The 19,596-nt window shown below is 43.1% G+C and overlaps 1 protein-coding gene across 1 annotated transcript in view; it reads right to left on the reverse strand.

Annotated features, from left to right (window-relative positions):
• Positions 1-272: 272 nt before the first annotated feature.
• Positions 273-19,596, reverse strand: part of CIDEA (cell death inducing DFFA like effector a) — a 49,826-nt gene continuing 30,502 nt past the window's right edge. The window contains exon 5 of the mRNA XM_056521543.1: positions 273-858. Within this exon, the coding sequence (XP_056377518.1) occupies positions 732-858 (127 nt within the window). The 3' untranslated portion in view covers positions 273-731. The remainder of the gene's footprint in view (positions 859-19,596) is intronic.

Below are 19,596 nucleotides of genomic sequence, written 5' to 3' on the forward strand. Positions count from 1 at the left end.
GAAACGTTCGGTCCGGTCGGCTCATTTTTGCGCCGTATGCGCTTTTACAACCGGACCTAAAACCGTGGTCAACCACGGTTTTAGGTCCGGTTGTAAAAGCGCATACGGCGCAAAAATGAGCCGACCGGACCGAACGTTTCACTCCGGTCGGCTCATTGAAGTGAATGGCATACGGGAGCGCATACGGTCACATACGGGAGCGCGAGCTTTTAGCTCCCTCCTGCCGTATGCGCTCCCGTATGGGACAAAACGTAGTGTGGACCCAGCCTAAGTAGTACAGGAGTGAGAATCTGGCTTTACCACAATAACCTACTTCCTCCAAGGTCTGGGAAGCTGAGATATAGGGAGCTATTTTATAAGGTGCTCATGCCAGACCAGATAATAAAACAATGTATGTAAACATAAAGAATAACAAATGTAAACAATAAGTAGTTATTAGAACTGGAGGTAAAATATATTAGGTTAGCTTAGTAACAGAACTAAAGAGACACGTAAATATGAGGAGATGCTTTATCATCGTAAGTGGAAGAATTACACATGAAAATAAAAAAATAAATACAAGCTGTACAAAAAGTGCATATGGAAAAAAAGAATATGTCGATGACTCTAAAAAACATGTACATGTTGCCTTTGTGGTTATCCTGAAAAGTATATTGCTACAATGAGCTTTAGCTAGTGAAAAGTGTATACTTATACATTATGGAGATAATAAAGGATGTTGCATTTGTATTTTAAGAGTTTTGTGCTCTTCTATACGTTCTTTCATCTTCTTCTGTCCACTGAAGAATATACGAGCCACCGTACAGGAGCAAATGCCCAGCTACTTGAGCAAGATGTGACAGCATCCGCAGAAAGCTCCTAAAATCCATAAAAAGAGTTAAGTGAATGTTGTACTTTGAAAAGATAAAAAGTGTCTTATTTAACATTATAAGGATTGAAATCATTCTCCGTACCACTATGATCAAGTGGTAATCATTTAATTTTGTAAATATACATCATAACATTATGTAACAAAACAATACTAACCGTGCTCCTTAACAATACACAATTGCGCAATTGTTACGTAAAGTTTGAATAATTTTATGTCCCCTCACAAAAGTATATTGTACAAAAGCTATATGAATTATAACTATTATCTGCATAGAGAAACTTCTGCACAGGGCACTCTCCTGTGCACCAAAAACTAGCCTAAAATCAATAATTATTACAAGAATATTACGTTTTCTAACAGCACCTAGGCTATGAAATGTAAGATCTGAAAGGGAAACTGACAGCAGGATCACTCACACAACCTGCTGGTGCTGGTTAATAGTGCCGGTGATGCACTTTATGGTTTGCTCTTTATTCTGTAGGTCAATTAAAGGATACCCAATTTATATAATTTCCTTTACTGTATTACTGTGGCTCAGTGGTTAACACTGTTGTCTTGCAGCACTAGGGTCCTGTGTTCAAATCCCACCAAGGTCAACATCCGCAAAGAGTTTGCATGTTCTCACCGTGTTTGCTTTGGTTTCCTCCGGGTAATCTGGTTTCCTTCCACACTTCAAAACATACTGATAGGTTTAGATTGTGAGCCCCAGTGGGAACAGGGACCAATTTGAGCGTACAGCACAGTGCTGTGGGTGAAATTGATCTGAAAACTGCAGTTTTGCAACTTTTTTTTTTTTTTGGGGGGGGGGGGGGGGGGGGGGTTGGGGTTGGGTTGGTTTTTGCATAGTGCACAGTGCACTATGCAAAAACCACCCCCCCCCCCCCCCCAAAAAAAAAAAAAGTTGCAAAACTGCAGTTTTCAGATCAATTTCACCCACAATTTTGTTTTGCTTAGTGGTAAATTTTATTGTAAATTAAAAGGTGTCATTACAAAGTGCAATGAGTCAAAAAAAAAAAAAAAAAAAAAAAAAAAAAACTCATATGGCTCAGTGGTTGGAAAAATAAAAGTTATAGCTCTTAAAAGGAGAGGAGGAAAAATAAGTGAAAAAATGTAAATTGGCTTTGTTCTTAAGGGTTTAATGGCTGTCTGTTAAGTTATTTTGAGGGACACAACATTAAACACTGTTATACAGAATGTGCACCTTTACATAATAGAAGTGTCATTTCCTCAGTGTTGTCACATGAATTGAAAAAATTATTACAAAAATGTACAGGGTGTACTTACTTAGATGAGACACTATCTGTGTGAGTAATATTATATCTAATGCAAGTGTGAGATCTTTGTTGTTGTTTTTTTTCTTTTTGGCTACTTCCTATTTAAACAATACTAGAGAACTAGAGATGAGTGAAGTTACAGTGATTCGATTTATCTCTCCTAGGACTGTATCCACCTTTTCCAGCCCACCGAAGCACCTGAAAGCTGAACTAATTTATGCAGGCTAAAGACATCAACTGCCGAGCAGAGAAGTTCGTTACGAATCGAATCACTGTAACTTCACTCATCTCTAGAGAGAACCATTCTCGCTTCCATACTGAAGTTGAACCTTCTGATTCAGTCATACTTTAGAGGGGTACTCCGGCCCTGAGACATCTTATCCCCTATCCAAAGGATAGGGGATAAGATGTCTCACCATCCCACAATCTTGTATTCGCCACCCACCTGTTTGAGCTGCACCCGAGGTGCCAGCTCACAAACAGCCGGGTGGCAACCACGGGGGCAGAGTATCGTGAAGTCACGACTCCGCCCCCGTGTGATGTCACCCCCCCGCTATGCAAGTCTATGGGAGGGGGCGTGACGGCCGTCACGCCCCCTCCCATAGACTTGCATAGCGAGGGTTGACGTCACGATACTCCGGCCCCGTGGTTGCCACCCAGCTGTTTGTGAGTTGGCACCATGGCATGCAGCTCAAACAGGTGGGTGGCGAATACAAGATTGCGGGGGTCCCCGGCGGTGGGACCCCCCGCGGTGAGACATCTTATCCGGTATCCTTTGAATAGGGGATAAAATGTCTCAGGGCCAGAGTACCCCTTTAACCCCTTAAGGACGCAGCCCATTTGGGCCTTAAGGACGCAGAAAATTTTATTTTTACGTTTTCATTTTTTCCTCCTCGCCTTCAAAAAATCATAACTCTTAGATTTTCATCCACAGTCTATTATGAGGGCTTGTTTTTTGCACGACCAGTTGTCTGTTGTAATGCCATCACTCACTTTACCATAAAATGTATGGCGCAACCAAAAAAATACTATTTGTGTGGGAAATTAAAAAGAAAACCGCAATTTTGCTAATTTTGGAAGGTTTAGTTTTCATGCCGTACAATTTACGGTAAAAATGACCTGTGTTCTTTATTCTTTGGGTCAATACGATTAAAACGATACCTGTGATAACATACTTTTCTATTACTGTTGCGCTTAAAAAAAAAAAATCACAAACTTTTTAACCAAATTAGTACGTTTAAGATCCTCCTATTTTGAAGACCTATAACTTTTTAATTTTTCTGTATAAGCGGCGGTATGAGGGCTCATTTTTTGCGCCGTGATCTGTACTTTTTATTGATACCATATTTGCTTATATAAAACTTTTAATACATTTTTCATACATTTTTTTGGGAAGAAAAAGTTATAAAAAGCAGCTATTGTGGACTTTTTTTTTTTCTTTTTTTAACGTTCACGCCGTTCACCGTACGGTATCATTAACATTTTATTTTAATATTTCAGATATCTATGCACGCGGCGATACCAAATATGTATATAAAATATTTTTTAACACTTTTTGGGGGTGAAATAGGGAAAATGGGGCAATTTACGTTTTTATTGGGGGTTTTTCACGTTTTTTTTTACTTTATTTTTTTAATTTTATTTTTACACTTTAATAGTCCCCATAGGGGACTACTTAAAGCAATCATTCGATTGCTAATCCTGTTCAGTGCAATGTATAGGACACAGCACTGATCAGGGTTATTGGTCATCTTCTGCTCTGGTCTGCGGGAAGGCAGATCAGAGCAGAAGACTCCCAGAAGGCAGCGGAGGCAGGTGAGGGGACCTCCGGCTGCCGTGCTGGATGATCGGATCGCCGCGGCAGCGCTGTGGGCGATCCAATCATCCAATTAAGTGACCGTGATGCTGCAGATGCCGTGATCTGTATTGATCACGGAATCTGAGGGGTTAATGGCGGACATCCGCGGGATCGCGGATGTCCGCCATTACCGGCGGGTCCCTGGCTGCGATCAACAGCCGGGACCTGCCGCGCATGATCCGGGCATTGCTTCGATGCTCGCGGTTATGCTTAGGACGTAAATGTACGTCCTGGTGCGTTAAGTACCACTTCACCATGACGTACATTTACGGCACTCGTCGTTAAGAGGTTAAAATATAGTGAGCACGCAGCAGTAGTTAAAGGACCATATAAAGAATCTGTAAAACTTGTGGACCAAACATGCTAATAAAGTATTTACTTGTCATGCGATATTGGCTATAAATACACCTGGAAGCATAAAGATAAGAAAACTGTCCTGGTTCACTAGCTAGAAAGGAGAAAGTTAAAGGGGTACTCCCGTGGAAAACCTTTTTTTAAATCAACTGGTGCCAGAAAGTTAAACAGATTTGTAAATTACTTAATCCTTCCAGTACTTTTTAGGGGCTTTATACTAAAGAAAAATCCAAAAAGGAAAGGCATTTCCTCTGATGTCCTGACCACAGTGCTCTCTGCTGACCTCTGCTGTCCATTTTAGGAACTGTCCAGAGCAGCATATGTTTGCTATGGGGATTTTCTCCTACTCTGGACAGTTCCTAAAATGGACAGCAGAGAGCACTGTGGTCATGACATCAGAGGAAATGCATTTCTTTGTTGGATTTCTCTTTAGTATACAGCTCCTAAAAAGTACTGGAAGAATTAAGATTTTTTAATAGAAGCGATTTACAAATCTGTTTAACTTTCTGTCACCAGTTGATTTAAAAAAAAAATAAAAATTTCCACGGGTACCTCTTTAAGAACATATACTAAAGATGTGAACATTTGTGCTCTGCTTTAGGGCTCTCATTTCAGTTGTGTGAGCGAGGCTGACAAGGAGGATGACATGAGGATATGGTGGCAGGTGGGGCCAGACTCCTCCAGGACACATAACAGCTGCGTTCTGCACAACAGCTGGTCTTCAGTATAAATCAAGGGATGATCTTACTGTTCTCCAAGGTCTCCAGTGTAAAAAGTTAGCTGCGAGTGAAAGAATGAACATGTAGGCTGACACAATAGGTGATGTAAGAAAAACAAAACATTCCTTATCCCGATATCCATATTAATAGGCGGAACGTATGCCAAAATACAGACAATCAGGAGATACTGACTATCTTAACTTGTTAGCTACTTTCTTTGTAATTAGGAATCAGATACAGTTGAAGATAAACAAAAGCAATAAGCATACATATATAAAAAGAAAATGACAAGGGAAAGGGAATACAATTTGGTTTACAAGCCAACCCCACCCACAATGCTGCTGGGAGAATAAGAGACTAGCAGAATACTGGAGCTATACCATGATGGCTCACAGCAGTAATAGAGGAAGCAGAACAGATTTTTCTTTTATTTAGATGCATCAACATTTTTGGAAAATACCTTCTATTTTTAAGGAAGACATAGAGCATAAAGATGGGGGAGACAACCACAGGGTCAAATTTGTAGGTGCATTGACAGCCTGACTACTGGCTTATGTGCAACCCCGGTCACACCAAGCATCAAATTAAATACATTCTTCAACATTGAAATTGCAACGCATAGTATTGATAGACATGTTAATAAAAATCTGCAAATCATTTTTAAAAAAATTGTTAACTTAAAATATTGAAAACATCTCAAATTATTCAGTATCTAGTATAAGCGCCTCAGGAAGAAATAGAAACATAGAATGTGTCGGCAGATAAGAACCATTTGGCCCATCTAGTCTGCCCAATAATCTGAATCCTATCAATAGTCCCTGGCGCTATCTTATATGGAGGATAGCATTATACATATCTCTCTCTCTTATATGAAGGATAGCCTAATGCCTATCTCATGCATGCTTAAACTCCTTCACTGTATTTGCAGCGACCACTTCTGCAGAAAGGCTATTCCATGCATCCACTACTCTCTCAGTAAAGTAATACTTCCTTATATTACTGCAGAAACCTTTCCACTCTTATATAACCATGTCCTTCTGTGGTAGTTTTTCTTCTTTTAACCCCTTAAGGACTGAGCCCTTTTTCACCTTAAGGACTGAGCCCTTTTTTGCAATTCTGACCACTGTCACTTTAAACATTAATAACTCTGGAATGCTTTTAGTTATCAATCTGATTCCGAGATTGTTTTTTCGTGACATATTCTACTTTAACATACTGGTAAAATTTTGTGGTAACTTGCATCCTTTCTTGGTGAAAAATCCCAAAATTTGATGAAAAAAAATGAAAATTTTGCATTTTTCTAACTTTGAAGCTCTCAGCTTGTAAGGAAAATGGATATTCAAAATATATATTTTTTTGGAACACATATACAATATGTCTACTTTATGTTTGCATCATAAAATTGACGTGTTTTTACTTTTGGAAGACACCAGAGAGCTTCAAAGTTCAGCAGCAATTTTCAAATTTTTCACAAAATTTTCAAATTCGATATTTTTCAGGGACCAGTTCAGGTTTGAAGTGGATTTGAAGGGTCTTCATATTAGAAATACCCCATAAATGACCCCATTATGAAAACTGCACCCCCCAAAGTATTCAAAATGACATTCAGTAAGTGTTTTAACCCTTTAGGTGTTTCACAGGAATAGCAGCAAAGTGAAGGAGAAAATTCAAAATCTTCATTTTTTACACTCGCATGTTCTTGTAGACCCAATTTCTGAATTTTTGCAAGGGGTAAAAGGAGAAAATTTATACTTATATTTGTAGCCCAATTTCTTTCGAGTAAGCACATACCTCATATGTCTGTGTTAATTGTTCGGCGGGCGCAGTAGAGGGCTCAGAAGGGAAGGAGCGACAAGGGGATTTTGGAGAGTACGTTTTTCTGAAATGGTTTTAGGGGGGCATGTCACCTTTAGGAAGCCCCTAGGGTGTCAAAACAGCAAAACAAAAACACATGGCATACCATTTTGGAAACTAGACCCCTTGGGGAATGTAACAAGGGGTAAAGTGAACCTTAATACCCCACAGGGGTTTCACGACTTTTGCATATGTAAAAAAAGATATATATTTTTTACCTAAAATGCTTGGTTTCTCAAAAATTTGACATTTTTACAAAGGGTTAAAGCAGAAAATACCCCCCAAAATTTGAAGCCCAATTTCTCCCGATTCAGAAAACACCCCATATGGGGGTGAAAAGTGCTCTGCTGGCGCACTGCAGGTCTCAGAAGAGAAGGAGTCACATTTGGCTTTTTGCAAACAAATTTTGCTCTGGGGGCATGCCGCATTTAGGAAGCCCCTGTGGTGCCAGGACAGCAAAAAAAAAAACACATGGCATACCATTTTGGAAACTAGACCCCTTGGGGAATGTAACAAGGGGTAAAGTGAACCTTAATACCCCACAGGGGTTTCACGACTTTTGCATATGTAAAAAAAAATGTATATTTTTTACCTAAAATGCTTGGTTTCTCAAAAATTTTACATTTTTACTAAGGGTTAAAGCAGAAAATATCCACCAAAATTTGAAGCCCAATTTCTCCCGATTCAGAAAACACCCCATATGGGGGTGAAAAGTGCTCTGCTGGCGCACTACAGGTCTCAGAAGAGAAGGAGTCACATTTGGCTTTTTGGAAGCAAATTTTGCTCTGGGGGCATGCCGCATTTAGGAAGCCCCTGTGGTGCCAGGACAGCAAAAAAAAAACACATGGCATACCATTTTGGAAACTAGACCCCTTGGGGAATGTAACAAGGGGTAAAGTGAACCTTAATACCCCACAGGGGTTTCACGACTTTTGCATATGTAAAAAAAAAATTATATTTTTTACCTAAAATGCTTGGTTTCTCAAAAATTTTACATTTTTACAAAGGGTTAAAGCAGAAAATACCCCCCAAAATTTGAAGCCCAATTTCTCCCGATTCAGAAAACACCCCATATGGGGGTGAAAAGTGCTCTGCTGGCGCACTACAGGTCTCAGAAGAGAAGGAGTCACGTTTGGCTTTTTGGAAGCAAATTTTGCTCTGGGGGCATGCCGCATTTAGGAAGCCCCTGTGGTGCCAGGACAGCAAAAAAAAAAAAACACAAGGCATACCATTTTGGAAACTAGACCCCTTGGGGAATGTAACAAGGGGTAAAGTGAACCTTAATACCCCACAGGGGTTTCACGACTTTTGCATATGTAAAAAAAAATGTATATTTTTTACCTAAAATGCTTGGTTTCTCAAAAATTTTACATTTTTACAAAGGGTTAAAGCAGAAAATACCCCCCAAAATTTGAAGCCCAATTTCTCCCGATTCAGAAAACACCCCATATGGGGGTGAAAAGTGCTCTGCTGGCGCACTACAGGTCTCAGAAGAGAAGGAGTCACGTTTGGCTTTTTGGAAGCAAATTTTGCTCTGGGGGCATGCCGCATTTAGGAAGCCCGTGTGGTGCCAGGACAGCAAAAAAAAAAACCACATGGCATACCATTTTGGAAACTAGACCCCTCGGGGAATGTAACAGTGTTACAGTGAGTACTTACACCTCACATGTTTTTTGAACAGTGGGCCATAAAAGTGAAAAATTTGATTTTTTTGCACTATATTGATAGCGTTACCCCAAATGTTTCATTTTCACATTGGGTAATAGGGCAAAAGGCCCCCAAAATTTGAAGAACAATTTTGTCTGAGAAAAAAAATACCCCATATGTGGATGTAAATTGCTCTGTGGACGCACTACAATGCTCAGAATGGAAGGAGTGAAAATTTTGTTGAAATTGAAGTCGGGGGTCATGTGCATTTATAAAGTACCCAACATAAAAAAAAAAAACACATGTGACACCATTTTGGAAACTACACCCCTCAATGAACATAACAAGGGGTACAGCGGGAAATAACACCTCATAGGTTTTTTGAAAAGTGGGCCATAAATTGAAAAATTAGATTTTTTTTTTTACAGTAAAATGCTTGGGTTACCCAATTATTAACATTTTCACAAGGGGTAATATGAGGAATTGGGTTACAAATTTTGGAGGGCTTTTCCCCCTGACTATAAAAATACATCCACATATGGGGTAACGTGCTGGACGGGCGCACAACAAGGCTCAGAAGTCATAGAGGTCACTTTGTATTTGTGGCCTATGGCATATCAGTAGCTGACGGTTACATACATTCCGAGGAAAATACAAAAATGAAACACCCACATGTGAGACCATTACAGAAAGTACCCACCCTGGGGAATGGGTATAGGGGTAAAGAGGACATTTTGAACGCACGGGTGTTTCCTAAATTTATTTTCCAGGAATGGATGAAGGTTAGCTTTTGAAAATTGCAATTTTCAACCTATACTCTGCTTCATTTTTCTGGGAACAACTAACATGTGACTCCGAATTGTCGCCTGGAAATACGACAGAGCTCAGCGAGAACTCTTCACATTTGAGGAGGATGTTTGTTACGGACCTAAAAGTTACATACATTCAGAGGAAAATACAAGAAAGGAACACCCACATGTGAGAATACTACAAACAGTACACCCCCTAGGGAAGGTGTATAGGGTGAAGTGGAGATTTGGAACAGACGGGTGTTCCCTTCATTTATTTTCCAGGAATGGATAAAGAGTACTATGGGGGGAAGAAAATTGCAATTTTAGAACTGATATGCCAATTATTTTCCCAGAATGATGACCCAGAGTACAGCCAAAAGTAAAAAGGATGCCCGCCCCAAACCCTATACTCTGAATCATCATTCTGGGAAGGGGATGTATGGGGCCGTCCCTATTCTGTTACCTCAAATGCGCAACCCGCTCAGGTGGGGAGAGAGAGCGTTGCACATTTGAGGCAACTGCAAACCTCCAATGCTGTTGACTCTGTGTCCCATGACCCATTTTTTAGGGGGAAGAAATAAAAAAAGATATTGGGGGTATTGGGAAAAAGGTGTTTGTTGTCATTTTTTTGGGGGGGGGGGGGGTTGGTATAAAATTTGGAAGACAATGTACTCTGGACTGGTACATTGGAGTCGAATTTTGGGGAATGAAAGTTAGGGCAAAGGATGGAAAATTTAGTACTCCATGGAAGTGTGATACTCCCTGAAGCAGCCTATGCAGAGGCCCGGATGATCGGGGCAAGTGTCGCATTGAGTGGTGGTGTCCTTCCGAATCCCCCTCTTGCGACACACTCTGCATTTCTTCTGAGATCGTCCCTTCTTTCCAGTGTGGGGGATCACACATGGAAAGTGTTGGCCGGGGACCTGAAGTTCCAGAGGTGCTCTGACCCGCTCTTTGGCGGTCACCAAAGATGAGGGCCTTTAGAACTTCCTCTTGGAACTCCAGGTATGTCCCTGTGTTGCCAGCGTACTTGTACAGTACAAAAGCGTTGTACATGGCAACCTGTACCATGTAGACCGCAACTTTTTTGTACCATACGCGTGTTTTCCGCATGGCATTATATGGCTTGAGGACTTGATCAGAAAGATCAACTCCCCCCATATACCGATTGTAGTCCAGAATACAATCGGGCTTGAGGACCGGTCCCACGGTACCTCGCACAGGGACAGGGGTGCTGCCATTCCCATGAATTGTGGTGAGCATAAGGACATCCCTCTTGTCCTTATACCGGACCAACAACAGGTTCTCATGGGAAAAGGCACGGGACTCACCCCGGGGGATAGGAGTCTGCAGGGGATAGGAAGGAAGGCCTCTTTGATTCTTCCGGACTGTCCCACAAGCGACCGTGGATCTGGCGGCGAGGGATGTGAAGAGAGGGATACTAGTATAAAAGTTATCCACGTAAAGGTGGTAACCTTTATCTAGCAATGGGTGCAAAAGGCCCCAAACGATTTTCCCGCTAACACCCAGAGTGGGGGAACAATCTGGGGGTTCAATGCGGGAATCTCGTCCCTCATACACCATAAACTTGCAAGTGTACCCAGAGGTACTCTCGCAAAGTTTATACATCTTCACGCCATACCGCGCTCGCTTGGTCGGGATGTATTGCCGGAAGCTGAGTCTCCCCTTAAAGCTGATGAGAGACTCATCAATAGCGACCTCCCTTCCAGGGACATAGGCCTCCCAAAATCTGGCCCCGAAGTGATTGATGACCGGCCTGATTTTATACAGGCGGTCATACGCGGGATCAGTTCGGGGGGGACATGCCGCATTATCAGCATAATGCAAACATCTCCGAATGGCCTCGAACCGGGGACGTGTCATGGCCATATTGTAGAGCGGGGTCTGGTACAGGATGTCCCCACTCCAATATTGCCTGACACTGGGTTTTTTAAGTAGACCCATATGCAGCACGAGGCCCCAAAAGGTCCTCATTTCGGCTGCATCGACTGGAGTCCAGCCGCCGGGTCTAGCTAAAAGTGAGCCCGGGTTAGCGGCGACGAACTGTTGGGCGTACAGATTCGTCTGTGTAACCATTAGATTAACAAAGTCGTCACTGAAAAAATGACCGAAAAAGTCCTTTTCAGTGAACCCGGCGATGTTAATCTTGATTCCTGAGTCGCCAACAAACTCAGGAATCACGGGCTCGTGGTCCGCTGGCTCAGCCCAGTCAAGTTCTCCGGTACGAGGTACCAGTGACCTTGGCTGGGGGGCTTCACTAGTATGAGCACCAGGGGGACTCATACTAGCATGGGGCACAGGGTCAAGGGCAGAGGAGGTTTGCGGCGCCGCACGGCGGCGAGTTCGCCGCCTTGGTGGCTCATCATCTGAACTAGATGATGAGGAGGACGATGAAATAAGGAAGGTGGGGTCTTCATCGTCCTCTGAGCAGCTCTCGGTGTCGGAGGCAATTATGGCATATGCCTCCTCCGCCGAAAACGCTCTGCGGGCCATTTCCCTACTCTAATGGGGATACGGGTATGTGTGTGTGGGGGGGGGAAAACTTTATTGGTGTGTGTGCTGCGTGTGGTGCGGTGCGATATTACCTCCCTAACCCGCCCTAACCCAACCTAACCTAACTAAACTAACCCGCCCTAACAGAAAAAAAATAAAAAGGCAACTTTTTTTAAAAACAAAAAAGGGACTTTTAGCGCAAAAAAGCCCTACGCCAAAAAAAAAAGCGTTTATCTAATCAGTGGTGTGCGCACTGATTAGCGCTTGTGGCGGCAGGGGGCACAGAAGTCAGTGGGGGGGTCCGGCCACTCAGCCCAGAACAGTGGCTGGTGGCTTGTACACAGACCCCCACACAAAAAACCCGAAAAATAAAATAAAAAAAACGCTTAACCCCGAAAAAATGCACCCGCCTGAACCCAAAAAAAAAATGCTGATCAGTGATAAATCACTGACAGTGGTGGGACAGGCTGCACACACAGGTACGGTCCGTCCACACAGTACACGCCTGCTACTGGTGGCACGGACCGCCTATGGGTGCAAAAAAAAAATATGCGTTAACCGAAAAAAGTGCCTTTACCACAAAAAAAACGCTGATCAGTGATAAATCACTGACAGCGGTGAGGCACGCCGCACACACACAGGTAAGGTCCGGCCACACAGTACACGCCTGCTACTGGTGGCACGGACCGCCTATGGGTGCAAAAAACGCTAGAAAACGCAAAAAAAAGCGCCGGCACCACAAAAAAAAACACTGATCAGTACTACGGGACTGATCAGCGGCGGGTGGGCTCTAACAAACGGTGGCGGACCGCTCTTTTATAACTAAGAGGGTCCGCACACACGATTAAAAAAAAAAGATCTGCGCCAAAAAAAAGGCTGGCGGCAGACCGCAGCGACCCAGCAGGGCTGGGGTCACGCAGCTAAAGGTGCTACGGACCCACGGACACCCACTGAGGTACGCTGAAAAAAAAAAAATAATAAAAACTTTTTTTTTTTTTTTCTAACCCTAGCCTGTCCCTACCTAAATCTAAAGCTATCCCTGGGGATTTCTGTGCCAAGGGGCCACAGAAAGGGGGCAAGGGGCACTTTTTTTTACTGAGGGGATGGTGGACAGCACGGGGCTCCGTCCTGCACACCAGATCTCTCTGAAATGGCGGGCAGAACGGGGCAACATGCTCCTAGCCCACCAGATCCCCTCCCATTACTATGTGATTGGTGTGGCCACTTTGGCCACCCAATCACAACTGTACTGAGGGGGGTGGCCACAATGCCAGCCCCCAGTACAGCATGGATGGTGATTGGTGGTGTATACTACACCACCAGTCACCATCTATATTCGGGTCACAGGGTCACACGTGACCCTGATGACCCGGAACCGCTGCAGAACGCCGGTTAGTAGTTACCGGCGTCCTGCAGCGATCGCCGGTATAGGAGGTCCTCCGGACCTCCTCCGGCACACTGCCGGGATGTCTGCTGATAGAAATCAGCAGACATCCGGCTCCGATCCCCGCCCGGCGAGCGTCGGGGAACGGAATCGCAGCGCATCGCTCATCTGAATTGATGAGCGATGTGCTGCGATCGCCGACATGGGGGGACATAATGACCCCCCTGGGCGATATGCCGGGATGCCTGCTGAACGATTTCAGCAGGCATCCGGCTCCGGTCCCCAACCGGCTAGCGGTGGGGACCGGAATTCCCACGGGCGTATGGATACGCCCTGCGTCCTTAAGGACTCGGGATGCAGGGCGTATCCATACGCCCTGCGTCCTTAAGAGGTTAAATAAATATGCTCTCCTCCTTTACCGTTTTGATTCCCTTTATGTATGTAAAAATCTCTATCATATCCCCTCTGTCTCTTCTTTCTTCCAAGCTATACATGTTAAAGGAGTAGTCCAGTGGTGATTCAGTGGTTTACAACTTATCCCCTATCTTAAGGATAGAGGATAAGTTGCAGATCGCGGGGGGTCCGACCCCTGGGGCCCCCCGCGATCTCCTGTACGGAGACCCGACAGCCCGCGGGAAGGGGGCGTGTCGACCTCCGCACGAATCGGCGGCCGACATGCCCCCTCAATACAACTCTATGGCAGAGCCGAAGCACTGCCTTCGGCAATCTCCGGCTCTGCCATTGAGATGTATTGAGGGGGCGTGTCGGCCGCCGCCTCATGCGGAGGTCGACACCCGCTATCTCGGCGGAGAGCCGGGGCCCCGTACAGAGAGATCGCAGGGGGCCCCAGCGGTCGGACCCCCCACGATCTCAAACTTATCCCCTATCCTTAGGATAGGGGATAAGTTTTTCACCACTGGACTACCCCTTTAAGGTCCTTTAACCTTTCCTGGTAAGTTTTATCCTGCAATCCATGTACTAGTTTAGTATCTTCTTTGAACTTCTCCAAAGTTTTTATATCATTCTGGAGATACGGCCTCAAGTACTGGCACAATACTCCAAATGAGGCCTCTCCAGTGCTTTGTAAAGTGCCATGGGCACTTCACGCCCCCTCCCATAGACATGACTGGAGGGGGCATGGCGTGACGTCACGTCCCCAGTCACGGAAACCCGGAGGTTTCCGAAACTGGAGATTCAGCACCCACATAGAATGCGGGTGCTGCAGTGAGATCGTGGGGGGTCTCAGCAGCGGGCCCCCCACGATCAGACATCTTATCCACTATTCTTTGGATAGGGGACAAAATGTTTTTGCCCGGAATACCCCTTTAATGGTTTTGCTAGTACACACATCTTTTAATAACTTTGGGTGTATCCCATCAGGCCCCTGTGACTTTTTTGTCTTAAAGGGTACCTCTCATCAAAAAAACTTTTGATATATTATAGATTAATGTATGTAGAATAACTTTACAATTGCATGTTATTAAAAAAAAATATGCTTCTTTCTATTTCATTTTCCACTTTGAAGAAATGACCACTAGGGGTCTCCCTTACAGTCCTGGCAGCAAGCATTTCAGACTCATGCTGGAGTCCTAAACACTACAAGCTGCCAGTCTGCTTTGTTCACAAAGGAGAACACTCAGAGCTGCCAGCCTGCTTTGTTCACAGCCTGTTTGGCTGTAAACAAAGCAGGCTGGCAGCTCTGAGTGTTTAGGACTCCAGCATGAGTCAGAAATGCTTGCTGACAGGACTGATCGGGAAAAATACAATAGAAAGAAGCATATTTTTCATTAACATGCTATTGGAAAGTTATTCAACATTCATTAATCTAAAATATATCAAAAGTTTATTTGATGACAGGTACCCTTTAACTTTAGACAGCTGACTTAGAACCTCTTCCTCTGTAACACCCATGCCAACGATTAATTAGTCTTCCTCCCTAATTGAGGTCCTTCCCCTTCAGTTTCTTCTGTAAAAACTGAACAGAAGTATTCATTAAGGAAGTCTTTGAGGCAAGTTCTTTATCCTTTTCTACATACAATCCTTCCTCTGTTTTTAAGTGAGTTATTCCTTGTTTATTTATATATCTGAAGAATGTCTTTTCTCCTTTTTTCCACTGGCCAGCTTGGGCAGAGACAGGCCCTGTTGAGGAGATCACAGAGGGGGTAACAGAGGTCAGACACCTAAGGACCAACTCACAGGCACCAAGAAGCCAGTGATCCAAGAAACCTGCCGGGCAGCTAACAATTCAGCCACTTTAGCTTTAATTGTCAGCCAATAAAAGTTTGTACTGAGTAGATATTCTCTATCTCTTCTTTCATACACAAGGTGATATATAGATGAATGTGAAGAATAATAAATAGGAATTATTCTCAGTGATGTAGATGTGAGGGTTTTGCCTGTTCTCTTACTTTATCTTAAGTCTCTAATTATGAAATTCATTGGAATTCTAGTTTTCCTGTCTGTATATTATAAAAGTTTTTGGGACTATAATTAAAATGACTTCCTGCCAAGAATAGCGAGTCACATTTTATCTTTCTAGGACCCACATTATCTTTTCTATATGAAATATAGAAAAGGTCCAACACAGTTTCTCAGTGTTTTTCATTGGGGGGAAATTTATTTATTTATTTTTTAAATACTTTTAAGGCTGTAGGCTGCAAAGGACCAACACCTATCATCAGATCACAGCTAACACCCACCATGTATAGAGTCTGCCCGATCCATACTTCTACACTGTACTCTTACTTCTACAATCTACATGTACCTAGATGTCATATCAGGAATGGGTTCTAAGCTAATTTAAGGGGAGATCAAAGTTGACCTGATTTGCTCATAAATCCACAGTTCGTTCAGGAGCGAAGAAAGAGGAGCTGGAGTATATCTGAAGGATTTCACTCTGCATGAGACAAAGCAGCCTGCCCGTGAAAGCATGCAGGCTGCAGGAGAGAAACAGAACAACATTTTTAAAGGAGTACTCCGCTGCTCAGCGTTTGGAACAAACTGTTTCAATGCTGGAGCCGGCAGCTTGTGATGTCATAACCCCGTTACACCCCCTCCCATAGACTTGCATTGAGGGGGTGGGACTATGGCGTCACGAGCTCCCGACGCCAGCTCCTGAGCAGCGGAGTACCCCTTTAATTCTGACCTATGGGAAAATATATTTTTGCACAAAATTAAGTACAATGCAATATTAAAAATGCATGCAAATGTGTTTGTAGCCTTTTAAAGCTACCTGTCTGCTAACCTTCACAATATACTGTATATCATGCAGTAACACTAGGTTATAATAATACTACTATATTGCACTGATCTGTGTACAGGGGTGTGGAAATTTTATAAAAAAACTACTTGTCCACGGGACTAAAATGGAGCAAAATCTACTTGTCCCTCATGACTATCCACTTGTCCGGGCCAATTTTCGCTTTTACGCTCTCATTTTTCCTCCTCTCCCTATAATAGCCATAACTACCTACTATAAGGATACCTTATAATTTTTCAATAACATATTCTCTGAACCAAAAAAAAAATATATATATATAAAATTATATTTTATTATTATATATATTTAGGGAAGTGAAATTGAAATAGTAAAAGATAATTTTGCAGATTTGGTGTTTTTCTTTTCTGCGCCATTTACCTTGTGGTCAGATAACATGTTAGTTTTATACTTTAGGCGCCTGATTATAGCGATACCAGATTTGTATCGTTTACGTCATGTTTTACTAATTCTGGACTTTTTCAAATTTTTTTAATTGCCATTTTTTTAACCCCTGTAGCTTTATCTTTTTTCCACATACCAGGCTGTATGAGGGCTCATGTTTTGCGCCATAATCTGTTTTTTGTATCGGCACCATTTTGGTATTGATCTGACTTTTTAATCGCTTTTTAACTTTTTTTTCTGGGATATTATAAAAATTGCAAATCTGTGTTTTTTTTTTTTTTTTACATTTACCGTACGGGATACATAATGTTATATTTAAATAGGTTGTACAATTATGCACGAAGCGATACCAAATATGTTTATTTTTATTATGTTTACATGTTTTTATATAGGAAAAGGGGGGGGATTTGAACTTTTAACATGGAAGGGGTTAATGCAGCGGTCTTTAAACTGTGGCCCTCCAGATGTTGCAAAACTACAACTCCCAACGGCTGTCCTGGCATGGAATTGTAGATTTGTAACATCTGGAGGGCCACAGTTTGAAGACCACTGGGTTAATGGGTGTCTTTCAAACTTTATTAAAACTTTTTATTTTTTTTTACACTTTATTAGACTTATGAGGAATCATTAGATTCCTCATACAGATGAATAGAGATCTATTGAACTCTATTAATCTGTGTGCTCTGTGATCCATTGATAGAGCCTAGTCCAGCCAGGATCTATCAATGACAGAGCGGGACAGCAGGGAACAGAGGTAAGCCCTCCGGCTACCTCTATAATGGATCGCCCCCCTGCGATCGCGCTGCGGGGGGGGCGATCCACCCCCACCAGGGAGCATTCCCATGTCCCTTTAGACGCCGCTGTCAGCGGATATTAGCGGCAGCCCCCGGTTACTGAGAACAGCCGGGGGCTGCAGAATATGGAGCGGGTAGGAATCCCGAGCCCGCTCCATACTCCCCTGTGAGCGCCGCATGCATCTCCCCGTGCAGACGTGCCTCCTCCCCTCAGCTCTCCGAAGCTACAGCTGTGGGGAGTGAAGGCAGAGGACGCAGGTCTGCACGGGGAGCAAGAAGTCACGCCCCCTCATCTCCCCCCGCACATCTGCAGAGCAGGGGAGAGAAGACAAATACTGTACACAGCTTCTCATCTCCCCTGCTCTGCTTCGGAGGACACAGGTTTTTACAGCCTGGGGCTGCATAGTACGGAGCGGGCAGGAGTCGGCAGCCCGCTCCATACAGACTGCAGAGGTCCGGGCGACTTGTCAGGGGCGGGGCCAGACAAATTCACCTGCCCGGCGCCCGGAACTGCTTGCCCCGGGCGTCAGGCGATAGGAATTCCACATCCCTGTGTGTATCACACAGTAATTGTATCCATGTCTTTCTCACTTCATAAATATACACAGTACAGACCAAAACTTTGGACACACCTTCTCATTCAGAGTTTTCTTTATTTTCGTCACTATGAAAATTGTAGATTCACACTGAAGGCATCAAAACTATGAATTAACACATGTGGAATTATATACATAACAAAAAAGTGTGAAACAACTGAAAATATGTCATATTCTAGTTTCTTCAAAGTAACCAGCTTTTGCTTTGATTACTGCTTTGCACACTCTTGGCATTCTCTTGTTGAGATTCAAGAGGTAGTCACCTGAAATGGTTTTCACTTCACAGGTTTGCTGGTGTGGAGGAGGAGGTGTAATGGTGTGGGGGTGCTTTGCTGGTGACACTGTTGGGGATTTATTCAAAATTGAAGGCATACTGAACCAGCATACCACAGCATCTTGCAGCGGCATGCTATTCCATCCGGTTTGCGTTTAGTTGGACCATCATTTATTTTTCAACAGGACAATGACCCCAAACACACCTCCAGGCTGTGTAAGGGCTATTTGACCAAGAAGGAGAGTGATGGGGTGCTGCGCCAGAATACCTGGCCTCCACAGTCACCGGACCTGAACCCAATCGAGATGGTTTGGGGTGAGCTGGACCGCAGAGTGAAGGCAAAAGGGCCAACAAGTGTTGAGCATCTCTGGGAACTTCTTCAAGACTGTTGGAAGACCATTTCAGGTGACTACCTCTTGAAGCTCGCCAAGAGTGTGCAAAGCAGTAATCAAAGCAAAAGGTGGCTAGAACCTAGAATGTGACATTTTCACACTTTTTTGTTATGTATATAATTTCACATGTGTTAATTCATAGTTTTGATGCCTTCAGCGTGAATCTACAATTTTCATAGTCATGAAAATAAAGAAAACTGAGAAGGTGTGTCTAAACTTTTTGTCTGTAATATAAATATATATATATATATATATATATATATATATATATATATATATATATATATATATATATATATATATATATGAGAAGGCCTGAATCACTGACTCATGAACGCCCAGCCTGAACCCTTGGACCTAGAAATCTGAATTTTTTCACAGGTGTTTTTAAGACGTACACAAGGAATAAGGAAGGATTTTTTGAAATTCAACCCTTAAGGGGGTGAAAAAGAGGTTGAAAGGGGTTGTATGGAAGTCCATCATTTTTAAAGCTAGAAGCATGAAACTTTGTTTTTAGACTAACAGTTAGATATAAAGAAACACGTGTTAAAACATTTTCTAAAATCCCCCCCCCCCCCCTGAATGGGTGAGACAGGGGTTCAAATTTTGTATG

The sequence above is a fragment of the Hyla sarda genome, chromosome 5 (genome assembly GCF_029499605.1).
Source record: "Hyla sarda isolate aHylSar1 chromosome 5, aHylSar1.hap1, whole genome shotgun sequence".
Taxonomy (NCBI): domain Eukaryota; kingdom Metazoa; phylum Chordata; class Amphibia; order Anura; family Hylidae; genus Hyla; species Hyla sarda.